The sequence below is a fragment of the Dromiciops gliroides genome, chromosome 3 (genome assembly GCF_019393635.1).
Source record: "Dromiciops gliroides isolate mDroGli1 chromosome 3, mDroGli1.pri, whole genome shotgun sequence".
In the NCBI taxonomy this organism is placed as follows: Eukaryota; Metazoa; Chordata; class Mammalia; order Microbiotheria; family Microbiotheriidae; genus Dromiciops; species Dromiciops gliroides.
This window is the reverse complement of record NC_057863.1, coordinates 612007132-612030850: the sequence shown is the minus strand read 5'-3', so window position 1 is coordinate 612030850 and position 23719 is coordinate 612007132. Positions and strand designations below refer to the sequence as shown.

At 49.0% G+C, this 23719-nt stretch overlaps 1 protein-coding gene across 1 annotated transcript in view; it reads right to left on the bottom strand.

Annotated features, from left to right (window-relative positions):
* HSPG2 (heparan sulfate proteoglycan 2) overlaps positions 1-23719 on the bottom strand; it is a 164218-nt gene that overhangs the window by 28977 nt on the left and 111522 nt on the right. Inside the window, exons 45-69 of the mRNA XM_043994717.1 lie at positions 22765-22893; positions 21814-21966; positions 21479-21621; positions 20879-21005; positions 19913-20064; positions 19608-19758; positions 18288-18439; positions 16894-17041; positions 16472-16623; positions 14610-14745; positions 14338-14489; positions 13046-13193; positions 12610-12761; positions 11849-11984; positions 11291-11442; positions 9643-9790; positions 8212-8363; positions 7381-7522; positions 5663-5814; positions 4466-4601; positions 4117-4268; positions 2956-3097; positions 1802-1953; positions 1449-1596; positions 322-473 (exon numbers count right to left, since the gene is read on the bottom strand). Coding sequence (XP_043850652.1) covers positions 322-473; positions 1449-1596; positions 1802-1953; positions 2956-3097; positions 4117-4268; positions 4466-4601; positions 5663-5814; positions 7381-7522; positions 8212-8363; positions 9643-9790; positions 11291-11442; positions 11849-11984; positions 12610-12761; positions 13046-13193; positions 14338-14489; positions 14610-14745; positions 16472-16623; positions 16894-17041; positions 18288-18439; positions 19608-19758; positions 19913-20064; positions 20879-21005; positions 21479-21621; positions 21814-21966; positions 22765-22893 — 3659 coding nt within the window. The remainder of the gene's footprint in view (positions 1-321; positions 474-1448; positions 1597-1801; positions 1954-2955; positions 3098-4116; positions 4269-4465; positions 4602-5662; positions 5815-7380; positions 7523-8211; positions 8364-9642; positions 9791-11290; positions 11443-11848; positions 11985-12609; positions 12762-13045; positions 13194-14337; positions 14490-14609; positions 14746-16471; positions 16624-16893; positions 17042-18287; positions 18440-19607; positions 19759-19912; positions 20065-20878; positions 21006-21478; positions 21622-21813; positions 21967-22764; positions 22894-23719) is intronic.

Genomic DNA, 23719 nt, shown 5'->3' with positions numbered 1-23719 from the left:
AGTGAAGAGATAGGAAGCTTAGGAAGTACTGGGGCGGGGGGGAACGCCTCTGAATTTCTTAGGTCCTTTGACCATCCATGTGACCCCGGACCACTATCACCCAATGCCCTTTGACCCCACTGTGATCTCTAACCCTTTCCTGGCCTCCAGACTACCTGTGCCCTCCAACTTTTGCTTAGTCTGACCCGCCTTGTCTGTGGTCCTCGAGGGCTTCAAACCATTTTTTTTCCTGGGCGGGTCTTGAGCAGATCCTCTCCTGAGGGACCTTCTCTCTGATTTCTCCCTCTCCCCGAGGTTTGCCTAGTCCTGAATTCCCCATACCTGGTGCTTTGCAGGGAGGCTGCCCCCGCGCCTATACCACGAGACCCGGACATGGGCCTGTCCTGCCACCACACAGTTGAGATCCACAGTCTGTCCTTCAGCCACAGATGAGGATGAGGACTCAATCCTGATGGGCGGGATGATGTCTGGGGCTGGGGGCACAGAAAGTTTATCAGCAGACAAGGACTCTCCTCTCAGAACGGCCGGCCTCCCTGCTCTGTCTTTCCTTGTCCCCTTTGAGCAGCCCAGACTGTCTCGGAACACTGTGCCTAATTTGGGACCCCCAGTTTGAATGGAGATATGGAGAACTGGGAGAGGTAGCAATGGTGCGGTGGCCTGTCAGGAGGGAGAGGGGTTAGACATGCTCCACTTCGCTTGAGAGAGAACTGAGAGCAATGAGAAGGGGATGAGGGGTAGTTATAAAGAAGTGTAGCTTTTAGAAACTCCGAGGAGTTTCTTAGCCTTAGCCTAACTCCCTCTCACAGAGGAGTCTCCAGAGCAAAGGTAGCTACCGCTCCCTTCAGAGTTCTAGGGGTACCCTTGAGGGCAGGGATGATTCTATAATGCCACTGGCTTGAGCCCCCACTGGAGTGCTCCATGATTACCCATTATCAACTGAGATCAGTTTTGGTTAGCTTTAAGTAATTTTTATTTGTTTTGTTTTTGCTGGGCAATGAGGGTTAAGTGACTTGCCCAAGGTCACACAGCTAGTAAGTGTCAAGTGTCTGAGGCCACATTTGAACTCAGGTCCTCCTGATTCCAGGGCCGGTGCTCTATCCACTGCACCACCTAGCTGCTCCCCTTAAGTAACTTTTAGAAAGGGATATTTACTAAAAGGTGATATGGAAGGACAGATGTGGTAATAAATAGAGTTGCCCAAAGTAAAGTGAGCTACCCCAGGAAATAGTGAGCTCCTTGTCACTGAAGGATTAAAAGCAGAGAGCGGATGAAACACTGAGATATTGTAGAGGGAGTTCCTGCCCAGATATGAGTTGGATTAGATGCTCTCTGAGATTCTGTTTTGGCTCACAAGGCAGATCCAGGCACATTCCTGGCTTCCTCCCCCAACCCCTGGCACCATCCCTACTCCCTCCATGGCCCACTTTCCCTGATGCTAGAGTCCTCACCTGGTAAAGAACCAGAGTTAGGGTGAGCAGGCTCAATGGTGACAAGGACAGAGGCTTCTTGGGCATTGGAGCCACCAATCACCCGACACACGTACTCGCCTGAGTCAGCTGGAGATACCTGATAAAGTCTCAGCTGGGAGCCATGGACCTGAGCCAGGAGCAAGAGGGGCCAGAGAAAAAAGAGGAACCCACTGTTGTTGAGACCCTTGGACCAAGTCTCTTTGATCTTCCCCTGACCTGCAATGCCTCCAACCCTCCTAATGCCCCAGCAGACTTGGTCCTGGGTAAGGGCCAAGAAAGCACACTCCTGGATGAACTCATGTCTACCCTTCAAGTACGCCAGTGCCCCATACCTGGTGCTGTGCAGGGAGGCTGCCCCCACGCTTGTACCATTTGACCTGGGCATGGGCCTGTCCAGAAACGAGACAGTTCAGGTCCAGGGTCTGTCCTTCGGCTACAGATGAGGAAGAGGATTCGATCCTGATAGGTGATGTAAGTCCTGGGGCTGAGGGCAGAAAGGGGAGGTCACAGAGCATAGAACCAGAGCTGGAAGGGCCCTGGAGATGATCAAATTTAAATTCCCTCATTTTCAGAAAAAGTAAACTGAGTCTGAGAGACTAAGTGACTTGCCTAGTTAGTAAGAATCTGAATAGGGATTTGAACTCAGGTCTTCCTAACTCCAAGTAGCCTATCCACAATGCCAGTCTGAGTCAAAACACAGCTCACTTTGGGGGCCATGCATCTAGTAGGTTCCATGGGTATCCCAGGGCTAAGCCTGTTTATGGAGATGAGAATATGGAGGAGCTTGGACTAGTAGTTCTGAGGAAGGCAGGGGGAGGAGCGAGTCAAGGCACTTTTCCCCAAATAAGTGTCCTAAAAATAACAATACCATGGCCCCATATCGTTTTTTGTTTGTTTGTTTCTTGGTGAGGCAATTGGGGTTAAGTGACTTGCCCAGGGTCACACAGCTAGTAAGTGTCAAGTGTCTGAGGCCGGATTTGAACTCAGGTGCTCCGGAATCCAGGGCCGGTGCTTTATCCATTCATATCGTTTTACAATTGTTATTTTCAAATTGTCCTCTTATAAGTCCTGGGAAGGAGGCAGGACAAAAGTTGCCAGCTTTAGTACTGGACAGGACCTAAAAGGTCACTTAGCCCAAACATGACATTTTTCAAATAAGGAAACCAAGGGCAAGTGACTTGTCCAAGATGACACAGGGGGCCTCAAATCTAGGACTCTGTATGACACCATGCTGCCTCTCATTTTACAGATATGGGAAAATGAGGCCCACAGAGGGGGAGTGGCTTGGCAAGGGTGAGTCAAGGAATTAGTGGATGAGCCAGGGTAAAAACTCAGGTCACCAGATGCTGATCAGTTCCTTGAGGGCAGGGACTCATTCATTTTTGCCTCTGTATTCCCAGTCCCTCTAAAAATGTCCAACACAAAGTAAACACTTGATAGTGGAATGGTGGAATTGCTTAATGGACAGATTCGGGGTCACACTCACAGGAGGGGTTGCTGGGGTTGCTGGAGGGGATGGAGATGACGATGGAAGTCTCCTGGGCCTCTATGTTGTTGTTAGCCCGGCACACATACTCTCCAGAATCAGCTGATGACACTTGGTTTAGCCGGAGGCGGGAGCCATGAACCTGGGATGTTGAAGAAGGGAAGGTGAAGAAGAGAAGGCCAATGAAGGGATGTCAAAGGCTGAACTTCCTCCTTGCCTCCCCTTCATGCTCTGTTGGATGGTTTTTGTTTTTTTTTTTGGTGAGGCAATTGGGGTCAAGTGACTTGCCCAGGGCCACACAGCTAGTAAGTGTCAAGTGTCTGAGGCCGAATTTGAACTCAGGTCCTCCTGAATCCAGGGCTGGTGTTTTATCCACTGTGTCACTTAGCTTCCCTCTTGAAATGGAGTTTTGAAATATGGTAAGAGTCAGTCCCACACACGCTAAGCTGTTTCTCTACCCTTATCATGTTCCTTGATCCATCCTTATTCTCACCATCCATCTCTACCAACTTTATCCTCATTTGCTTCTATGCCCAGTTTTGAAGCCATGATTTGCTCCAAGTTTCACTAACAACTAACTACCTAGCTGATCCCCTCATTTTCCATATGAGGAAACAGAAGCCTGGAGAGAGCAACTGACTTATGATCACCCACGTACCCAGTCAGTGTCAGTGACACAGCTGGGCCTTGGACCCTAGGCTCTTGAACTCCTCATCCTGAGTCCAGAATGCTTGCCCCTAAATCATGTATGTTGCCAGAGGTCCCAACTAATGAGACTCCCCAGTTCTAGGGGAGGAGATATAGCAGGAGACAAAGAGTCTTGGGGGTGGGGTCTCCTGATAATTAGAGGGTCATGGGGCTAGAACTGAAAGGGACCTTGGAAGTCATTGAGCCCAACATTCTTATTTTATAGATGAGGAAACTGAGGCCCAGAGTCAACCTCACAGTATGTGACTGGAGTGGGGTCTGAACCTAGTTTTCCTGATTCCAAGCCTAGTGCCCTACCCACTGCACATCTTGAATTTCAGATCTCATCCCCTTCATACCTTCCTTTGTTTTCCTCTCCCCTTCTTCTCATTTTTTCTTCTCCTTTCCTAGGCATCCCCTGCCCCAACGTAGGTGTCCTTCCTACAATGAGATTGTCCCTTGGCCAAGCTGTACCTGATGGCGGGCGGGCAGGCTGCCCCCTCTCTTGAACCACGTCACTGTGGCTTGGCTCTGCTCAGGTACTACACAGTTGAGATCCAGGGTCTGTCCTTCTGTCACCACTGGGGATGAAGATTCAATCCTGATGGGAGGAGTAATGCCGGAGGCTGCGAACAGACAACCAAAGGCAAGGCTCAGGTATGCCTAGTTTCCCCTGGTATGGAACGCCCACTGGGCCTTGTTTGCAATCCCTCGCTCAGCTTTTCCACAATTCACCTGAGACTCCTAGTCAGCCCTTAACCCCAGCCCAGTGAGCTACCCAGGGAAACCTTGAAAGATGGGTTAGAGGAAGAAGGGGTCTTACAGTGGGAAGAGCCGCCACCCTGGATGGTGACGATGAGCGAAGATTCCTGGGAGCCAGCACCATTGCTGACATGGCAGACATACTCTCCAGAGTCGGCAGGGGTGACCTGGGGGATCCGCAGTCTGGAGCCCACAATCTGGGGGAAAGGGAGACAGACTCTGTCCAGAAGCTAGTGATAGTGTCTGTGGAACTGCATTTGAGGCACCTTCCCAGGGGTCAAGGGAGGGCAGTGCCACTGACATGGAATCAAAGATCAGCATAATAATTTATCTTGTTGACTAGTAACTTTTTTCTTTCTCCTTCCTTCCTTCCTTCCCTCTCTCCTTCCTTCATTCCTTCCTTCCTTTTTTGCAATTGGGGTTAGTGACTTGCCCAGGGTCATACAGCTAATGAATATCTAAGGCTGGATTTGAACTCAGGTCCTCCTGACTCCAGGGCCACTGATCTATCCATTGTGCCATCTAGCTGCCCTGACTTGTGACTTAAATGGCAAATTTTAATAAATACTATGACTTACTGTCCAAAAAATTTATTTGCCTTGCATTTACTGGCACTCAGTTCATATTCCTTCTGGTAGAATATGAGCTCCTTGAAGGCAGGAATCACATAGTTGTGTTTTTTTTTATCCTGCCCTTTTGTATTGTGACAGTATAGTAGAAGTATCATCATTCCTTTTTTATACATCACAGGCTTTAGGACCTTAGAGACTGTTTAGTCCAGCAGTTCTGAACCTTTTTGGTGTCCTAGACCCCTTGAGCAGGCTGGGGAAGTCTCTAGACTCTTTTCCTGAATCATGTTAAATGCATAATCCAACCGGCTTTATTGTGAGGCAGGATCCAATATATTGAATAAAATAAAATATATGAGTACAAGGAAATAGAATATATCAAAATATAGTTATCAAAAGATTAAAAAAACCAAGCTCATGGACTGCAGTTGGAGAATTCCTGGATTAGACCAATCCCCTTGTTTCTACTGATAAGGACTAGTCTCTCAGAGCTTCAGTGTCCTTGTCCAAGGTCCTGACTCCTGATTTTCCTGCTAGAGACCCAGGTCTCTTGACTTCCAGACACAATTGGTCTTTGTACCACTTCTACCACTGTATTTTAGAGAGGTCTCACTCCCAAACCTGTTTTCCTTGTCCCCTCCACCCTCTATCTAGAATTTCCTCTCCCTATTCCCCAGAAACCCTCGTACCCGGTGTCGAGAAGGAAGGGTGCCTCCACGCTTGTACCACGTGATTGTATGTGGTGCTTGACTAGCCACCAGACAATTGAGGTCCAGGGTCTGTCCGTTGGCCAGGGAGGAAGAGGAGGACTCAATGCGGACAGGATACACAACACCCTGGGCTGGGGGGAGAAAGGGGAAAGGAAGGGTAAGAATGTAAGAGAGATTCAAGCAGTGGAGTCACAGAAATTAGATCTGGAAGGATCATAGATTTAGAGCTGGATGGGAGTTTCAAGGCCAATATCATTATTGTTCATATGAGGAAACTGAGGCCCAAAGTGATTAAGTGACTTACCCAGGGTCACACAGATACTAAGTGTGGCAGCAAATAGTAAGGTAAGATATGAACCCAGGTCTTCCTTACTTCAAGGACATTGATATATGTACTACACCAATATCTACTCTGATCACCTTATTTTATAAACAAGGAAACTTAGGTCCAAGTGACTTGATCAAGGTCAAAGGGGTAGCAAATAGTACTAGGATTTGAATCCCCATCTTCTGCCTCCCCATCCACAGTTTATAGCTAATAATAACGGCTAGTATTTACATAGCACTTTAAGGTCTGCAAAACATTTTACCTATATTATCTCATTTGATTCCTCACACTAACACTGTGAGGAAGGTGCTATTGTTATCTTCACTTGATGGATGCAAAAACTGAGGTTGAGAGTGTGAGTGAGATTTTCCCCACCCCTTAGATTTCAGTGATTTAACTATGGTAATAATAATCAGTATATTAACTAAAATTGTGATTTAATATATCTAGATATTTTATTAGTAGATTAAGTCAATAATAATGGATTAGGTAATATAGATGTTAGTAAGGCTATGCACATACTACATTGAAATATTTCTGCAACCACATAAGTATTAGCTAAATCCACACATAACTATGGGTCAAATCCACAACTTTTTTTTTTTTCCAGTAAGGCAATTGGGGTTAAGTGACTTGCCCAGGGTCACACAGCTAGTAAGTGTTAAGTGTCTGAGGCCGGATTTGAACTCAGGTCCTTCTGAATCCAGGGCTGGTGCTCTATCCACTGCACTACCTAGCTGCCCCCAAATCCACAACTTTTGAGGTCAGCTATCAAGAATAGTAACTCCTGAGCTAGACAGAATAGTCATCTAGCTAGTTGGAAGAACCACACAGTGAACCTCATACTTCAGTTGTGGAAGCCCCACTTTGCTTATGTTTTGTGACTTTATTTACAAATATGCACTAATATGCATCACTTTGAGTGTGTTTGTCTTGCAGAAATGCCCCATTTTGATTATGTTGGGTACCTAAAAATAGCATTGTATAACTACCCTTAAGCCTTGTTTGTGTATAAAAACTCTTGGGACCATATGCCTCAGGGTCTTTAGGTCCTAGACCTGAGACTGGCTTTATTATGAGGCAGGATCCCTTTCTCAACAAATCTATTTCCCTATGGCTTGGAGACTTTGCCATTTCTGTTCTTTGGTGGACTGATAAATTTTCACAACAAGAGATATTTTTGTGCACAGAGTCACATAGCTAGCAAGTGTTTGAGGTAGGATTTGAATTCAGGCCTTCTTGACTTCATATCTGGTACTCTATCCATTATGCTACCTAACTGCCTCTCCTGAGACAAAACTCTTTCCTATGAGATTACAGTAGGTCCCTGGCTAATTCTTCACCATCACCACACCCCAGATAGACTCACGGTGGAAGTGGCCTGGACGCTGCTGTTGGATGGTGATGAGAACAGAGGCCTCCTGGGGGCCGGAGCTGCCCATCACTCTGCACACATACTCGCCGGAGTCAGCTGGTGACACCTGGGACAGACGTAGTCTGGTGCCATGGACCTGAGTCAGGGTGGGAAGAGGGGAGGTTGGGAAGCAAGCGGGAGATGGAGGTGCCTGCACTTGACCTCCTTCTTTTCTCCCTCTGACCTTTGGCTGGGACTCCAGGGCCTTGGGCCATACTGAGCCTGCCAAAACTATCAATCCCTTTAATTCCATTTAATCCCAACACACACAAGCAGCGAATGTTAGACTTGGGATTCCAATCCAGTGCATTCACTGAGTCTCGATTCTGTTGGTCAAACATCCTTTCCCTGAAAGTAGTTTTGGAAAATGATCTCTCCCTCATCAAATTTTGATTGAATCCTGCCTGAGTCATGAACCTCTTCTTTTTCTAGGCACTTAAAAAAAATCCTGGTTCTCCCTGCCTTCCCCAGGCTGGACACTCACAGAGGCCCAATCCCACTACTGATCCGCATGGAAGCTTTGACCTGCACCATTTTTCTGCACTAGGACACCCTCTATACATATATGTGTTGTTCCCTCCAAGAGAATGTAAGCTCTTTAAGGGCAGAGATTTTTTTTTTGGTATCTGTAAGCATAGCGCTTGGCACATAATGCTTGTGGGTTGATTGACAGCAGAAAGCAAGTTTCTTGTTCCTTCTCCCTGCCACACCTTTGGATCTAAGATCTAACTCTTTTCCTGGCAAACATGGGGTTGAATGGTCACACCCAACCTCGTCCTTTCTTACCTGATGCCTGGTGGGGAGGCTGCCCCCTCGCTTGTACCATGTGACCTGGGCATGGGCCTGTCCAGAGACCAGACAGTTCAGCTCAAAAGTCTGTCCTTCACTGATGGATGAGGAGGAAGACTCGATCCTCACTGGGGGAGTGACTCCTAGGCCTGGGGAACAAAGAAGTCAGATCAGGACTTCCCAGAGAGAGGCAATGGGAGGCAGGAAGAAGTCTGTGGGGACAGTGGGAGCTCCTACTTGGGAAGATGATGATGAAGACGATAGCTAGCATTTTTTAGCACTCTATAAGGTTTGTAAAGTGTTTTACATCTATTTTCTCATTTGATCCTGGAAGGGAGGTGCTAATTTTTCTTTTTTTGGTGAGGCAATTGGGGTTAAATGACCTTCCTAGGGTCACACAGCTAGTAAGTGTCAAATGTCTGAGGCCGGATTTGAACTCAGGTCCTCCTGAATCCAGGGCTGGTGCTCTATCCACTGCGCCACCTAGCTGCCCCAGAGGTGTTAATTATTATTCCCATTTTACAGAAAGGAGAACTGAGGCTGAGAGCCTTGTCCCTTGAGACTACGTGACTTGGTCCAAGGTCACTAAGTTAACAAGTTTCTGAGGTAGGATTCAGACTTGTGTCCTTCTGACTCTAAGCCCATTGTCTAAGCCTCCCTCCACTGAACTGACTGTAAAATGTCGAAATGTCTCGGAAAGCTTCCCAGACTGGGGAGTCATCCATTCGTAGAATTAGTGATGACAGTTACAGGCCACCCACTTCAACTCCTTCATCTTGAGGCCCAAATTATTAAAAATTACTTTCCCAAGGACCCACAGGTGGTAATAACTACATCAAAGCTATGACTGAGACTGTCCTGTGATTCCATTCACCATCTCTGTGACTGCTCAGATCAAAACTTCCTTCCCTACCCACTACTCCCCTGACTGTACTGTGCCTCCCATTAGAGTATAAGCTCTGTGAGGGTAGGGACTGCTTTACTTTTATACTCCCAGACTTTGCATAATGCTGGGCCTTAACAGGTATTTAATAAATGCTCACTGACTCATTGATAAATAAGTAGCAGAACTGGGATTCAAGCCCTAAAGCCAGTATTTTTTTTTTTTTTTGGTGAGGCAATTGGGGTTAAGTGACTTGCCCAGGGTCACACAGCTTGTGTTACAAGGAATGCATGCTGATTTGTACCAATAGTGAGATGCGCAATGAGAACACCGGCCTATCAGATACTGAAGCATTAAGGCTATGATGGTAACGTAAGCCAGGCTGGAAGGACGTTTGGTCCTGGGGCTCACCAGTCTCTTAACTCCACTACCACCAGGTATGTAAATTCCCCCGGGCATGGGCCAGGGAAAGTGCAGGGCAACTTTAGGGACACACATGACGCCCGAGATCTAGAAGGGTCCTTCCTAGACCTCAGGCCACTTACCAGGGATGGAACCATGGCTGGAACCTTGGGCCTGAATGGTGACAAGGACAGAGGCTTCCTGGTGGCCGGAGCTGCCGACCACCCGGCACACGTACTCTCCTGAGTCAGCGGGAGACACTTGGTATAGCTGGAGCCGGGAACCATGGACCTGGTACCGGGGATGAAGGAAGAGAGGAATAAGAAGGGCTCATAACAGGGCAGCTGTGTGGCACAGTGGATAAAGCGCTGGCCCTGGTCCAGGGCCAGTGCTTTATCCACTGTGCCACCTAGCTACCCTATTTCTTATTTAATTTAATTTAATTTAATTTTTTCGGTGAGGCAATTGGGGTTAAGTGACTTGCCTAGGGTCACATAGCTAGTAATTGTTAAGTGTCTGAGGCCGGATTTGAACTCAGGTCCTCCTGACTCCAGGGCCGGTGCTCTATCCACTGCACCACCTAGCTGCCCCTATTTCTTTTTTTTAACATAAATTTTTTTTTAGTTCCTAATTCTTTCCCTCCCATTGAGAAGGCAAGCAATATAATCCTCATTATATGTAGGAAGTCATGCCATGAAGGGGGGAAAGGCAATAAAAATAAAGGAAGTGAAAAAAGTGCACTGTTCTCTGCACTCAGAGTCCATCATCAGTTTTCTGAGAGGTGGAGAGCATTTTAGCATTTTTTTTTTTTTGGTTATCTCTAATTTTCTGTTTTGGTTTTTTTTTGGTGAGCATTTTTCATCATGTGTCCTTTGGAATTGTCATGGAGCATTGTATCGATCAGAGAAGCCAAGCATCTCCCCCCTCTATACAATCTCATTCAGTGGTCCCATCAGCTTCCATGAGCTCAATTACCTTTATTCAGATGACTCCTAGATCTATATACCTGGCCCTAGTCTCTCTCCTGAGCTACAGGCACACATTTCCAACGGCCTCTTAGACACCTGGTACTGGCTGTCCTATGTTGCAGTTCAGTTGTTTTTCATTCATATCCAACTCTTTTGTGACCCCCATTTGGGGTTTTCTTGGCAGAGATACAGGAGTGGTTTGATATTTCCTTCTCTGGCTCATTTTACATGGTCACACAGTTATTCCCTGTCAGAGGGAGGATTTTAAAGTTTTGGGGTTTTTTTGGTGAGACAATTGGGGTTAAGTAACTTGCCCAGGGTCATACAGCTAGTAAGTGTCAAGTGTCTGAGGCTGGATTTGAACTCAGGTCCTCCTGACTCCATGACTGGTGCTCTATCCACTGCACCACCTAGCTGTCCCTCTGGCTCATTTTTACAGATGAGGAAACTGAGGCAAACAGGGTGAAGTGACTTGCCCAGTGTCATATACCAAGTAGGTGTCTGAAGCCAGATTTAAAGTCAGGTCTTCCTGACTCTAGGCCTGGTGCTCAATCCACTGATCCACCTAGTTGCAGTTGTCTTATAGGCATCTCATTTAGAGCTGGAAGTGAGTTTAGAGATTATCTAATCCAGTCCTCTCTTTTTGGAGAACTTGACCCAGAAAGATACGCACAGTGACTTGCCCAAGGTCACTCAGATGTTAATTGCAGAAGAGGATTTGAACCCAAGTCCTTGGACTCCAGAGGCAGGTGCCTTTCAGCTCCACCATTCTGCTTTCTCATGACATGCATCTTCCTCCCACTCTTCCTGAGCCAGCTCTTACCTGGTGCTTGATTGGGAGGTTGCCCCCTCGCTTGTACCAGGAGACCTGGGCATGGGCTTGACCGGCCACGATGCAGTTCAGATCGAGGGTCTGTCCTTCAGCCACAGATGAGGAGGATGACTCAATCCTGATGGGAGGTGTGATGCCCTGGGCTGGGGACACAGTGGACTGGTTGGGACCTTGGCACAGCCTCTCTGGGTAGGGAGAAGGGGAGGCTGGGACAGGACAGTGGGGCCCACTGGACGTCCATGTCTTAGTGAGAGATGGAAACTTAACACAGTATGGTTTAGTATAAACTGAGTGTGGAGACCTCAGGAAAATACGTCACATTTTCAAGGCCTCGGTCCTTTCATCTCTAAAATGAGAAGATGAGATCAGGTAGCTTTTTTAGCGCCACATTTTCTAACTCCTTACAATGTCCTGGGCTGGGGCTGGGAGCAAACTCAGAGATATAGGAACTCCCCAAGCACATAGGGGAGACGAGGAGAAACTTTGGGGAGGGCTGCACAGGGGCCACAGGACCCTCAGTCCTACCCTCCGTGACCCTGGGATCCTCACCAGGGGCGGAATTTTCAGCCTCAATGGTGACAAGGACAGAGGCTTCCTGGGGACTGGAGCTGCCAACCACCCTGCACACGTATTCTCCAGAGTCAGCTGGGGACACCTGATATAGTCGCAGCCGGGAGCCATGGACCTGAGCAGGGGAAAATGAGAGGAAGCAGAAAAATGACTCTGGAATTCTCAAGGTTAAGGCCACGGACTTTCCAGACTCTAGGGGATAGGAAGCTCCCCTCCTGAGTGGGAAACACCATTAAAGGGACTTGGGGCCTCCTGACAATGAAATGGGTGGAGATTGAGATATATATATATATATATATATTTTTTTTTTTTGAGATTGAGATATTGTTGATGAATAAACACACATATTCACACACATGTCTACATACACACATATGTATGTGCACATATGCACAAAATAACACATATGTGTTATGTATATTTATATGTGTGAATATATATATAATATATTCAATATACATATTTTGGACATGGTCCATAAAATAATTTGTTTTGCTTGATTATGCATATTTGCTGAAAGGGTTTTGTTTTTTCCTTTTGTTTTTTCAATGAGGAAGGGAGGTAGGAGAGAGAGAAAATAGCATTTTGTTCATTGAAAAAAAGACAACAATAAGGACTTTGGGGAACCCATCATGGGGAGCAGAGAGCTTCTAGCTCCTAGTCCCTCCAGCCCTGTCTCACACCACCCCCAACCCCTCCAGCCCCATCTCTCCCCCAACCTGCCCCAGACTGATCCATACCTGATGGTGGGCAGGGAGGGTACCACCACGCTTGTACCATGTGACCTGGGCATGAGCTTGCCCTGCAATGATGCAGTTCAGATCCAGGGTCTGGCCTTCAGCCACAGATGAGGAAGATGACTCAATCCTGATTGGGGGTGTGATATCCTGGGCTGGGGACACAAAGGAAAAGTCAGGGCCCTGGTACGGCTTCTCTGCCAGAGAGATGGGGAGGCCAGAGTAGAACTAATGAGGACAGGGGGATCTCCCTGATATCCTAGGTCGGACCCCAAGAACTGCCTTTGAGGCTCTTCAGCTTCCTGACTCTACTCCCCTAGTAAGGAAAGGGTGTAAGGATCCCCTAGACACCAGCTGGGGGGGCAGAGGCTCCCGGGTAGGATTTCCCTGCTGATGCACAAGGCCCTGAGCAGTTTCTCCCTGACCCCACATCACTTACCTTGGACAGAGCTGTGCAAAGAGCCCTCAGGTTCGATGGTGACAAGGACAGAGGCTTCCTGGTGGCTGGAGCCGCTGACCACCCGGCACACATACTCGCCTGAGTCAGCTGGAGACACTTGGTGCAAATGGAGTCGGGAGCCATGGACCTGATCCCAAGGCAATTCAATTCAATTGGATTCAACACGCTTTGAGTAAGAACTAGAAGGGGCTAGGCATTGTGCTAAGTACTAGAGGCACAAAAACACAGTGGCCCCTGCCCTCCAGGAGATTACATTCTTTTTTTTTTTAACTTTTTTTTTTTGGGCAGGGCAATGAGGGTTAAGTGACTTGCCTAGCTTCACACAGCTAGTAAGTGTCAAGGGTCTGAGGTCGGATTTGAACTCAAGTCCTCCTGAATCCAGGGCCAGCGCTTTATTCACTGTGCCACCTAGCTGCCCCCAGGAGATTACATTCTATTAGGTGGGGGAAACAGTATCTAACCCACCCCAAATATATATTTACACAAAAATAAAAACAAAGGAAATTGGGGGTTGGTGAACACTAATAATTGGAGGAATCAGAAAGGCCTCTTGAAAGAGTTGGCCATTGAGTTGAATTTTGAAGGGAGCCAGAGAATGGGTAGAAGGAGAGTATTCTAGGCATGGGGGACAGCCAGGGCAAAGATATGGAGGTAGGAGATGGCATGCTGTGTATGGGGAAGAGTAATTTGACCAGTTTGGCTTCAGCATAGAGTAAGTGAAGGGCAGTGATGTGGGCTGGAGTGAAAGGCATTACATGCCAAACAGAGGAATTTGTGCTTGGTCCTAGAGACAAGGGGGGCAGCATTGGAACTTCCCGAGCCCATGGGTGATGTCATTAGTTGTATGAAGGATGGATTAGAGAGGGGAGAGGCCAGGGTCAGGGAGACCAATTAGGAAGTCACTGAGGTCATCCAGGCAAGAGGTGATAAGGGTGGCAACTGTGTGGGTGGGGAGGAGATAGACTCAGGAGATGTTGCGGACAGGGGGTGGAGGGTTGATTGAAAGGAGGCAGGAGAGAATGATGAGCTACGGATTCCTGAGGCTAAAGCCCTCTCGGTGCCCTCTGACCTAGCTATGACACCTTCAGCCCTCCCATGTCCTTTGATCCTCACAGTGTCCGTGTTATGGCCTGGTGTCCCTACATATGTTCATTCTGACCCGCCTGGTAGGCACTGAGCCAGGAGGTCAGGACTCAGGAGGTCAGGGGTGGGTGATGTTATAGGGATTGGAAGGGAGGATCCAGGGCCAGAGAGAGCTCCCAAGGCCATACCTGGTGCCGAGCTGGAAGGCTGCCTCCTCGCTTGTACCATGTGACCTGGGCATGGGCCTGCCCAGCCACAACACAGTTCAGAACCAGGGTCTGTCCCTCAGCGACAGCAGAGGAAGAGGATTCAATCTTGATTGGAGGAGTGACACCAGGGGCTGGTGGGGGGATAGCACAGAGAGTAGGTTATCAGCCGCTCCAGGGGCTCAAAGCTCTCCCAGACCAGCTCCCTGCCCACCAGGCGGCCCCACAAGCCAGGCGCCTTTGCCTTGACTTACGGTAGGAGAAGCTGGCACCTTGGGAACCAGTGACTGTGACCGTCAGGGAGGCCTCCATGCCGTTGGCCGCACGACACACGTACTCACCAGCATCGGCTGGGGTGGCATGGAAGATGTACAAGCGGGAGCCGCGGACCTGCAAAGACAGCCATGAGGAGTCATGGGACAGAAGGTCCCAGGGCTTCCCCTCTTGCAGAATCTCAGAGATGGAAGGGCTCTCCAAGGGCATCCAGTCCAACCTTTCCCTAAATGGTCAGCTGCTCAATCAGCAAGTCAGACACTGTGCTGAGCACCGGGGATACCCAGAAAGGCACAAGCAATCCCTGCCCTCAGTAAGCTTCCATTCCAGTGGGGGAGGCCACCTTCCCAGCCTCCAGCTGAAGACTCCTCATACTGAGCCTAGACTCAGACACCTTTGGTTCCAATCCCCACTCTGGGGCTCTCAGGGAAGACCCTTTCCTGCTTAGACCTTAGCTTCCTCCCTTCTCTCTCTCTTTTTTTTCTTTTTTCTTTCTTTCTTTTTTTTTTTTTTGTGGGGCAGTGGGGGTTAAGTGACTTGCCCAGGGTCACACAGCTAATAAGTGTCAAGTATCCAAGGCTGGATTTGAACTCAGGTCCTCCTGAATCCAGGGCCGGTGCTTTATCCACTGCGCCACCTAGCTGCCCCCAGCTTCCTCCCTTCTCAATGAGGGCATGGACTGGAGGATGAACCTCTGAGGTCCCTTTAGGCTCTCAATTTATGATGCTAGCAATGAAGAGCTGATTTTCTCCTAAGGCCAACACTCCTGCTCTAGGGCAGGAGGGCTGCTGCTCTTCACACTCTTTACCTATCTTGATCCTAGCCCTCTGAGAATTCCTCACTTTAACAATAATAATAATATTTTGCCATACATGATAATTATATAATATATAATAATATCATTTTGGAATATGTAACAATATGCATGTAACATATGCTAATAATAACTAATAGCATTTATATAGTACTTAAAGTTAAATAGTATCTCTTTTTTGGGTGGGGCAATGAGGGTTAAGTGACTTGCCCAGGGTCACACAGCTAATGTGTCAAATGTCTGAGGCTGGATTTGAACTCAGGTCCTCCTGAATCCAGGGCTGGTGTTTTATCCACTGCACCACCTAGCTGCCCCAGTTAATTAGCATCACATTAAAAAAAAATTTTTTTTAAGTGAAGCAATTGGGGTTAAGTGACTTGCCCAGGGTCACACAGCTAGTAAGTGTTAAGTGTCTGAGGCTGGATTTGAACTCAGGTACTCCTGACTCCAGGGCCGGTGCTCTATCTACTGAGACACCTAGCTGCCCCAGTTAGCATCACATTTGATCCTCACAACCACCTTGGGAGGGAGATGCTATTATTTATTCCTATTTTATAAATGAGAAAACTTGGGAAAAAAGGTAAAGTGACTGGTCCAGGGTCTCACTGCTAGTAAGTGTCTGAAGATTTGAATCCAGGTCTTCCTGACTCCAAGCCCAGGTTGAGCCACTCACATGTTACTTCCTTTAAGGTGCAGCTGAAATGCTACCTCCAATAGGAAACCTTTACTGGTTCCTACATTTCAACTTCTTTCAGGCCCTAAATAATTATAGATCTACTTTTTTTTTTAAAACATGCCATGCTTCTCAGTGGAGTTCATAGTCCTCGAGGGCAGAGGCTGTTTTTTGTTTTGTCTGTGTCACCACTGCCTGCTACAGGGTCTACTATCTTGTATACAGTAGGAGCTTAATTAATATTCACTGGACTGGAATGGGCCAAGTTTAAAGTGCCTCTGGGGCTTCCTTCATCTCCTCTATCTCCCAGGCCCCTTGACTTCTGTCATGGTCTTCTTGGCAGAGGGATCCTGTACCTGGTGCCGGGCAGGGAGGCTGCCTCCTCGCTTGTACCAAGTGACCTGGGCATGGGCCTGCCCAGCCACCACACAGCTCAGGTCGACCGTCTGTCCTTCGCTCACCGTCGGGGATGAGGATTCGATCCGGACAGGTGCAGGGGTGTCTGGGGCTGCAGACACAGGAGAAGTGTCAGGACAAAGGTAGGCAGTGAAGAGGAGACAAGGATGGGGAAATAAGGAGGCTGGACAGAGACAAGCAGAGGGCTGGGAGAGGGGGATCTGAGGATGAGGTAATGGAGGGGGGAGAGCAGGGAAGGGATGATGGAGGGACAGCGAGGAGGCGATAAAGCAGAAGGCCGAGGGAAGCTGGGACCCGGGTGGGCTCTGGGAAGGCAGTGGCCGGGTAGCAGGACCCCTGAAGCCCTGCCCAGGCCACTCACCTGGGATGGAGCCATCACTGGAGCTGGAAGGTTGGATGTTGATGATAACGGAGGCCTCGTGGGGACGGGAGTCTCGCACCACACGGCACACGTACTCCCCGGAGTCAGCTGGGGTTACCTGGTACAGACGTAGCCAGGTCCCATGGTCCTGCACAAGGGAAGAAGGAGGGAGAGAGATGTGGGGCAAGAGGGGACAGAGACACCTTCCAGGCTGCTCCCAATCCCCTATGGCCACCTCCTAGGCTCCGGGGGGCTGGGGAGGCTCTACGGGAGTCAGGAGTCCCCATCTACATTCTCACTGATCACGCCCTTCCCTGAGTTTCCATTTCCTCATGGAGGATGAGAGGCAGTGCCCGACTCACAAGCTGGTTGTGAGGATCAAACTTTGTAAAACTTAAATAGTATAGAGATAATGGCGACCATTGGCAAGGTTCCTGGTTAAGATCCCTGGAGCCCATGCCCTCGGTGGCACTGCCAGCCAAGCCTTGGAGATATCAGGCTATTAATTATCAGGTGCCAGGGGCAGGGAAGGGGAGTCTCCTGGGGCTGTGGGTGGTGGGGCTCTTTCCATGCTCAGGCCGATGGGGAGCTATGAGCTGGATGGCTTCAGTCACGAGGCCTCAATGCCTCAGTGGAAGGAGCATGGGATTTAGAGTAGTGGGTTCTAGGTTTGAACCCAAAGCACTACTTAACACAAAGCAATGGCACTTTTATAGCACTCTAAATATATATATATATATATATATACATAAATAAAAAAAAATATATATATCCCCCCAGGGCATTGAAGTGACTTGTCCAGGGTCATACAGCTAGTAAGTGTCAAGTGTCTGAGGCTGGATTTGAACTCGGGTCCTCCTGAATCCAGGGCTGGTGCTTTATCCACTGAGCCCCCTGGCTGCCCCCAGTACTCTATAAATATTATCTCATTTGATCTTTGCAACAACAACTCTGGGACATAGGTGCTACTGTTATTCCCATTTTACAGATGTGGAAACTGAGGCAGACAGAGGTGAAGTAATCCATCAAAGTCATGCAGCTAGTTAATACCTGTGGCAGGTATCTGAACTTGAGTCTTCTTGACTCCAAGTCCAGAGTCTTAATTTCCTCATCTGTAAATAAGGGGGTATGACCAAATGGTCTCTAAAATCTGTTTCAGCTTAAAATCTTAAGGGTTGAGGCAGCTAGGTGGTACAGTGGATAGAGCACTGGCCCTGGATTCAGGAGGAGCTGAGTTCAAATTGGGCCTCAGACACTTGACACTTACTAGCTGTGTGACCCTGGGCAAGTCACTTAACCCCAATTGCCTCACCAAAAAACAAAAACAAAAACAAAACCTTAAGGGTCTCTAACAGCTCCAGACCCCACCTCCCTCAGACATTCTTCTTTCATACCTGACGCCGGACGGGGAGGCTGCCACCACGCTTATACCACGTGACCTGGGCATGGGCCTGTCCAGTGACCACACAGTTGAGATCCACGGTTTGTCCTTCAGTTATTTCTGTAGAGGAGGCCTCAATCCTCATGGGGAAGCTGGTGTCAGAGCCTGGACACAGACAGGTGGGTCAGGGGCAGACAGACAGGTGTAGACTCCCCTTCCCTGCCCCTGGCACCTGATAATTAATAGCCTGATATCTCCAAGGCTTGGCTGGCAGTGCCACCGAGGGCATGGGATCCAGGGATCTAACCAGAGTGGGACAGCTGGGTGGCCGTGTTGGCCGAAACTGAGGCATGGAAAGTGGTTCAGAAGGGGTGGGCCCCGGCAGCCTGGCTGCCCCCGGGGGGCCTGGTCAGGGGCACTAAGACGTTTCCCTCCCACATGCCATCCTAATTCAGCACCTGTTCTCACTTTCTTTTCTCAAAAATGCCTCATCGCTGACGGGTCACTACACACAGTAACCCCCCACCCCCACACTCTGATGTATCTCTTCCATCCTAAGACCTTTAGGGACCCCCTGGTAAAGGGCCTACCCAATAAAATACTGGTCCTGGCATCCGAGGCCCTTTACCATCCGGTGTAACTCTACTTTTCCAGGATTATTTCACGTGGCTACTTTCCTGGATTCTGGAATCCATTCAACCTGGACTACCCAGTGCCCCCCCCCTCCCTTGTCTTCTCTTGTCTCTGTTACTTTGCTCACACACTCCCCCAGGCCTGCAATGGACTTCCGTCCCCACTGTGACATCTATCCACTGAAACCCTTCCCTGCCTTCCACAAGCTCTCTCTGACTCACCCTTCAGGCTCCTTCTCTTACTTTGAATTTTTTCCTAGCACTTGGCTTGGGCCTCTCCAGGGCACATCTGTCACCCTGGTCCCCGTGACCCCAGTTATTTGTGTATTTGTCCTTTTCCTACCACGAGACTGTGTCTCTTCAGAGCAAGGTCTGAGTGAGAGCTATTTGAGCTTGTGTGCAGAAGCCATTTAATAAATGTTTGTGAATGAGTGAATGAATGACCACGTAGGGCATTAGCCCAGGCCTTCAGCACACTGGCTTAAAGACCCAAGCCAGTTTACTTTATTGCCACACTCTCTTCCTCCTAGCTCTTTTGGTCCACTCTCCCAGGGGTGGGGGAATTAAGGATCCCTCCAAACTCCCCTGGGTTCACAGAGCAGGCAATGTCTTTAAATGATTGGCACTTATATCCCAGAGAATGCATGCGCCCTGCAGCTTCTGGCCTGGCCCTAGCCTGGCCCACCATCACGGTCTCTCACCTTGTGGGTGGCTGGAGCCAGGACTGGCCACATGGGAGACAGAGATATCCACGGAAGCTTCCTGGTGACCTGAGGTGCCTTCAAATCGGCACACGTACGTGCCCGAGTCCGCTGGAGTCAGTTGGTATAGCCGCAGCCGGGTGCCGTGAACCTGAGTGGGGGGGGGGTGAGTGAGCAGGCAGAGAGAGGGTGCCCGTGCCCTCCAGAGTCCTAGATCTAACGTCTCATTCCCACTATTTCCTTCCACTGAGCCCTCAAATCACGGCTCCATTTCCCACTTCCCATATCGGGATTCCCAGAAGTACCTGGTGCCGCGTAGGGAGGCTCCCACCACGCCTGTACCACGTGACCTGGGCATGGGCATGACCAGTGATCACGCAGTTCAGATCTACTGTCTGTCCTTCAGTCACTGATGGGGAAGACGACTCTATCCTCATGGCAGGGACAGTGCCTGAGTCTGGAGGTTCAGAATGCAGACGGGAAGATCGTTAGATCGCTGAAAGGATCCATCTACCAACAAATGATTATTAAGTGACTGGTATGTATCAGGGCCTATGCCAGGCACTGGGGGCATCAAGGGCCACCTAACTCACCTACCCCCCCCTTTTGAGGGGCAGCGTGGTGTAGCAGGAAGAGTGTCAGAGTTAGGAAGACCCAGGTTCAATTCTTACCTCAGACACTTACTACCCTCAGTTTCCACATCTATAAAACGGGCACTTCCCTCAAAGAGCAGTTGTGTGGATCAAATGACATAAGAGAAAGCCCCCAAAGCACTATATAAATGTGAGCTAGTAGGGTGTTTTTGTTTTTGTAGATGAGGAAATGGGAGGCAAAGTGTCAAATCAATCAATAAATCAATAAGCATCTACTATGTACGAGGCACCATCCTAGGTGCTGGGGATATAAAGGCAAAAATGTAACAGTCTGCCCTCAAGAAGCATACGGTCTCTTGGGGCAGACCAGCACCTATGTATACAAGTACATAGAGAATAAAAAGGGAATAAGGACAAAGAAGTTGCCCAGGAGACAGGATGCGATCCCACGTGCTCTGACTCTAAATCTAGAGCCCTTTTGGCAGGCCCGCACTGATGTTCCCGGAGGAAAGGCAGATGGGGAGAGCTAGAGCAAGGCTAGGTGGCTGGGCCCTCAGTGCAGCCCCTTGAGGGGGGCCCCTGCCTTTGTCCCCCTGAACCTACACCCGGGCCAGACCTCCAAGGAGCACCTCAGCCTTGCCCGATAGCTGAGCAGGCCTGGGCCACTCCGCCCCATACCTGGAACAATCACCACCTCCATGCGAGCCTGGGCACTGCCAGTGAGGGTGTTAGAACTGCACACGTAGACGCCCGCGTCGGCAGCTGTGGCGTCTGGGATGAAGAGCATGGTGTGTTCCACACGAGCCTGCAAGGTCCAAGCAGTGAGTTAGGACCAGAGAGGAGCAGAAGGAAACAACATAGGGTAGGGGAGAGGCTGCAGTGTCTGGGGTATGGGCAGAGAAGAGGGAGAAGCGGCTGGATGAAGGAGGAAGGGGAGACTGGAATAGTTTAGAGAATGTAGAAAAGAGGGAGAAGAGGGGGAAGGAGAAGGGAAGGGATGGGAAAAGAGAGGAAAGGAGACAAGGGAGAGAAAAGGGAACAAAGGACAATGGAGAGAAGAGGAAGAAGGGGAGGAAAGAGACAGAGGGAGAAAAGTGAGGGAAAGAGAGAAGGGAGAAGAAAGGAGATGAGGGGAAGAATAGAGAGAAATGGGGAAAAGGAGGAGGAAAGAAAGACTAAGGGGCCCTGAGGATAGTAGGTGGCTGCTTTGTAAGAAAGGGCTCTTTTAGACCAGGCTAGACTAGGCTGAGCTAGGCAAAGCAGGCTTGAAGTCCTCACCTTGGCTGGTAAGGTTCCCCCTTCCTTAGTCCAGACGATCCTGTGGGGTGGGTTTCCAGTCACCTGACAATTCAGCCTCACGATGTGACCCTCTTGCACCTGGGTCTGCTCAGGGCGTGGCTGGGCATCAGATGTTCGACCCCCTGTCCAGAAGAAGCAGAGTGAGTTCTCCCTGGGGTACCCGACCAACTTCCTTTTCCCATCCTTTCATGCTGCTCATCCTTTGGGCCTTTGGCTACTTCCTCCCATCTCCATTATTGCCCCAGGTCCACCCCTGCTTGCAACATCAAGGCAGGCCCCTGCTCACAACCCTGACCTTCTCTTTCCCCTCTTACCATGTACATGGAGTATGGCTCTGGCTACGTGCTGTCCAGCACTGTTGGAAGCACGGCATAGATATTGGGCTTGGTCGGAAAGCTCAGTGGCTGGGAGGCGTAGGATACCACCATGAATCCAGGCCTTCCGGGGGATCTGACCTCCAGGACCCCCTGGGACCAAAAGAAGGCAGTCCTAGGTCAGTAATAGTCAGAATCTGGCCCAAGTTCTCAGCCATAAGACCCTCATTCTTCCCATGAAGAAGGGGAGATACACTGCAAAGTTCTCCACCCAATATTGTATATACTATCAGACTGGCTTGCTATGTTGGTTAGTTTTGCGATATTAACTTATTTTCCTCTTTTTATTATTATTTATAATAAGGGATGGCTTTCGGGGTATCTGGGAGGGAAACATTTAGGAGTAAAGATAATATAAAAGTGAAAAAAATCAATAAAAATGTTTTAAACAAATTGACCAAAAAAAACCCTTCGAAGTTCCCCATTCCCTTTTCCTTAACTTAAGAGTATTGAGACTAAGCCCTAGCTTTGCCAAGGTCATAAGATCAAAGATTTAGACTTGGAAGGAACCCCAGGGGTCATCTGGTCCAACCCCCTCATTTTGCAGATGAGAGAACTGAGGTTAACCATCTTACCCAAGATTACCCAAGTAGTAACTGGCAGAGAGGGGATTTTGTTTTTTTTTTTTTTTAGTGAGGCAATTGGGGTTAAGTGACTTGTCCAGGGTCACAAAGCTAGTAAGTGTTAAGTGTCTGAGGCCAGATTTGAACTCAGGTACTCCTGACTCCAGGGCCGGTGCTCTATCTACTGCGCCACCTAGCTACCCCTCAGAGAGGGGATTTTGAACCCAGGTAATGTGACTCTCAAGCTGGTATCCCTTCCCTTATACCAGCTTGCAGCCATGGGACTGCTAACAAGGAAGGGCAGTACCCAGTACAGAAGTTGTCCCACCTGACCACTCCAGGCTGGGTGCTGGGTTCCCGGTGGCACTACAGCGGAACTCTGCCAGCTGGCCAGGTTGTACAGTGAGTTGTGGTGGATGGATGGAAACCACGGGTGGTGACAGGCTCCCAGAGGCTGCTAACAGAGGAGGGACAGACAGGGGTAGTCAGGACAGAGGCTCAAGGACAAGAGCAAGAGAGAAATGCAATCACAATAGGGAATCTGATGTGAAAGAAAGGCCAGAGAAGAGAGGAAATGGGCAGGCCTGGTGTGGAGGTTGGGGACGGGCAAGGGTTGGGAAGAAAGAGGATATGGAAGTGAGAAACCAGCATCTAAGGAGAAGGAAGAATGGTAACAACACCAACACCACCAACAATAATAATCCACATGGCATTACATATGCATGGGCATGGACTCTGGGGGAGGGGGTGAAAGGGGCTCTCCTGAAGGTGCAAGGAGGCTGGGACTAATAATAATAATGATGATGATGAAAATTAGTACTTTATATCCTCTAGTATTTTAGTATCATAGGTAGGATTGTGGATCTAAATGTTCTCTCTGTCTCTCTCTCACACACACATGTACACAAACACACACACACACACACACACACACACACACACAGAAAACAATTGGGGTTAAGTGACTTGCCCAGGGTCACCCAGCTAGTAAGTATCTGAGACCAAATTTGAACTCAGGTCCTCCTGATTCTGGGGCTGGTGTTCTATCCACTGCACCATCTAGTTGCCCCTAAAAGTTATCTCAAAGGCAACCTAGTCCAACCCTGTCATTTTCCTGAGGAGGAAGGTGATTATCAGAGAAGGAAAGTGACTTGCCCAGGATAACACTGGAAGTAAGTGGCAGAGGTTTGAACCCAGGTCTTTGGACAAGTCAGCTATATCAAAAGGTTGAGAATGAAGAGAGTGGAAAAGTAGGGACTGGACCCATGCTGGGGGGAGGGAGG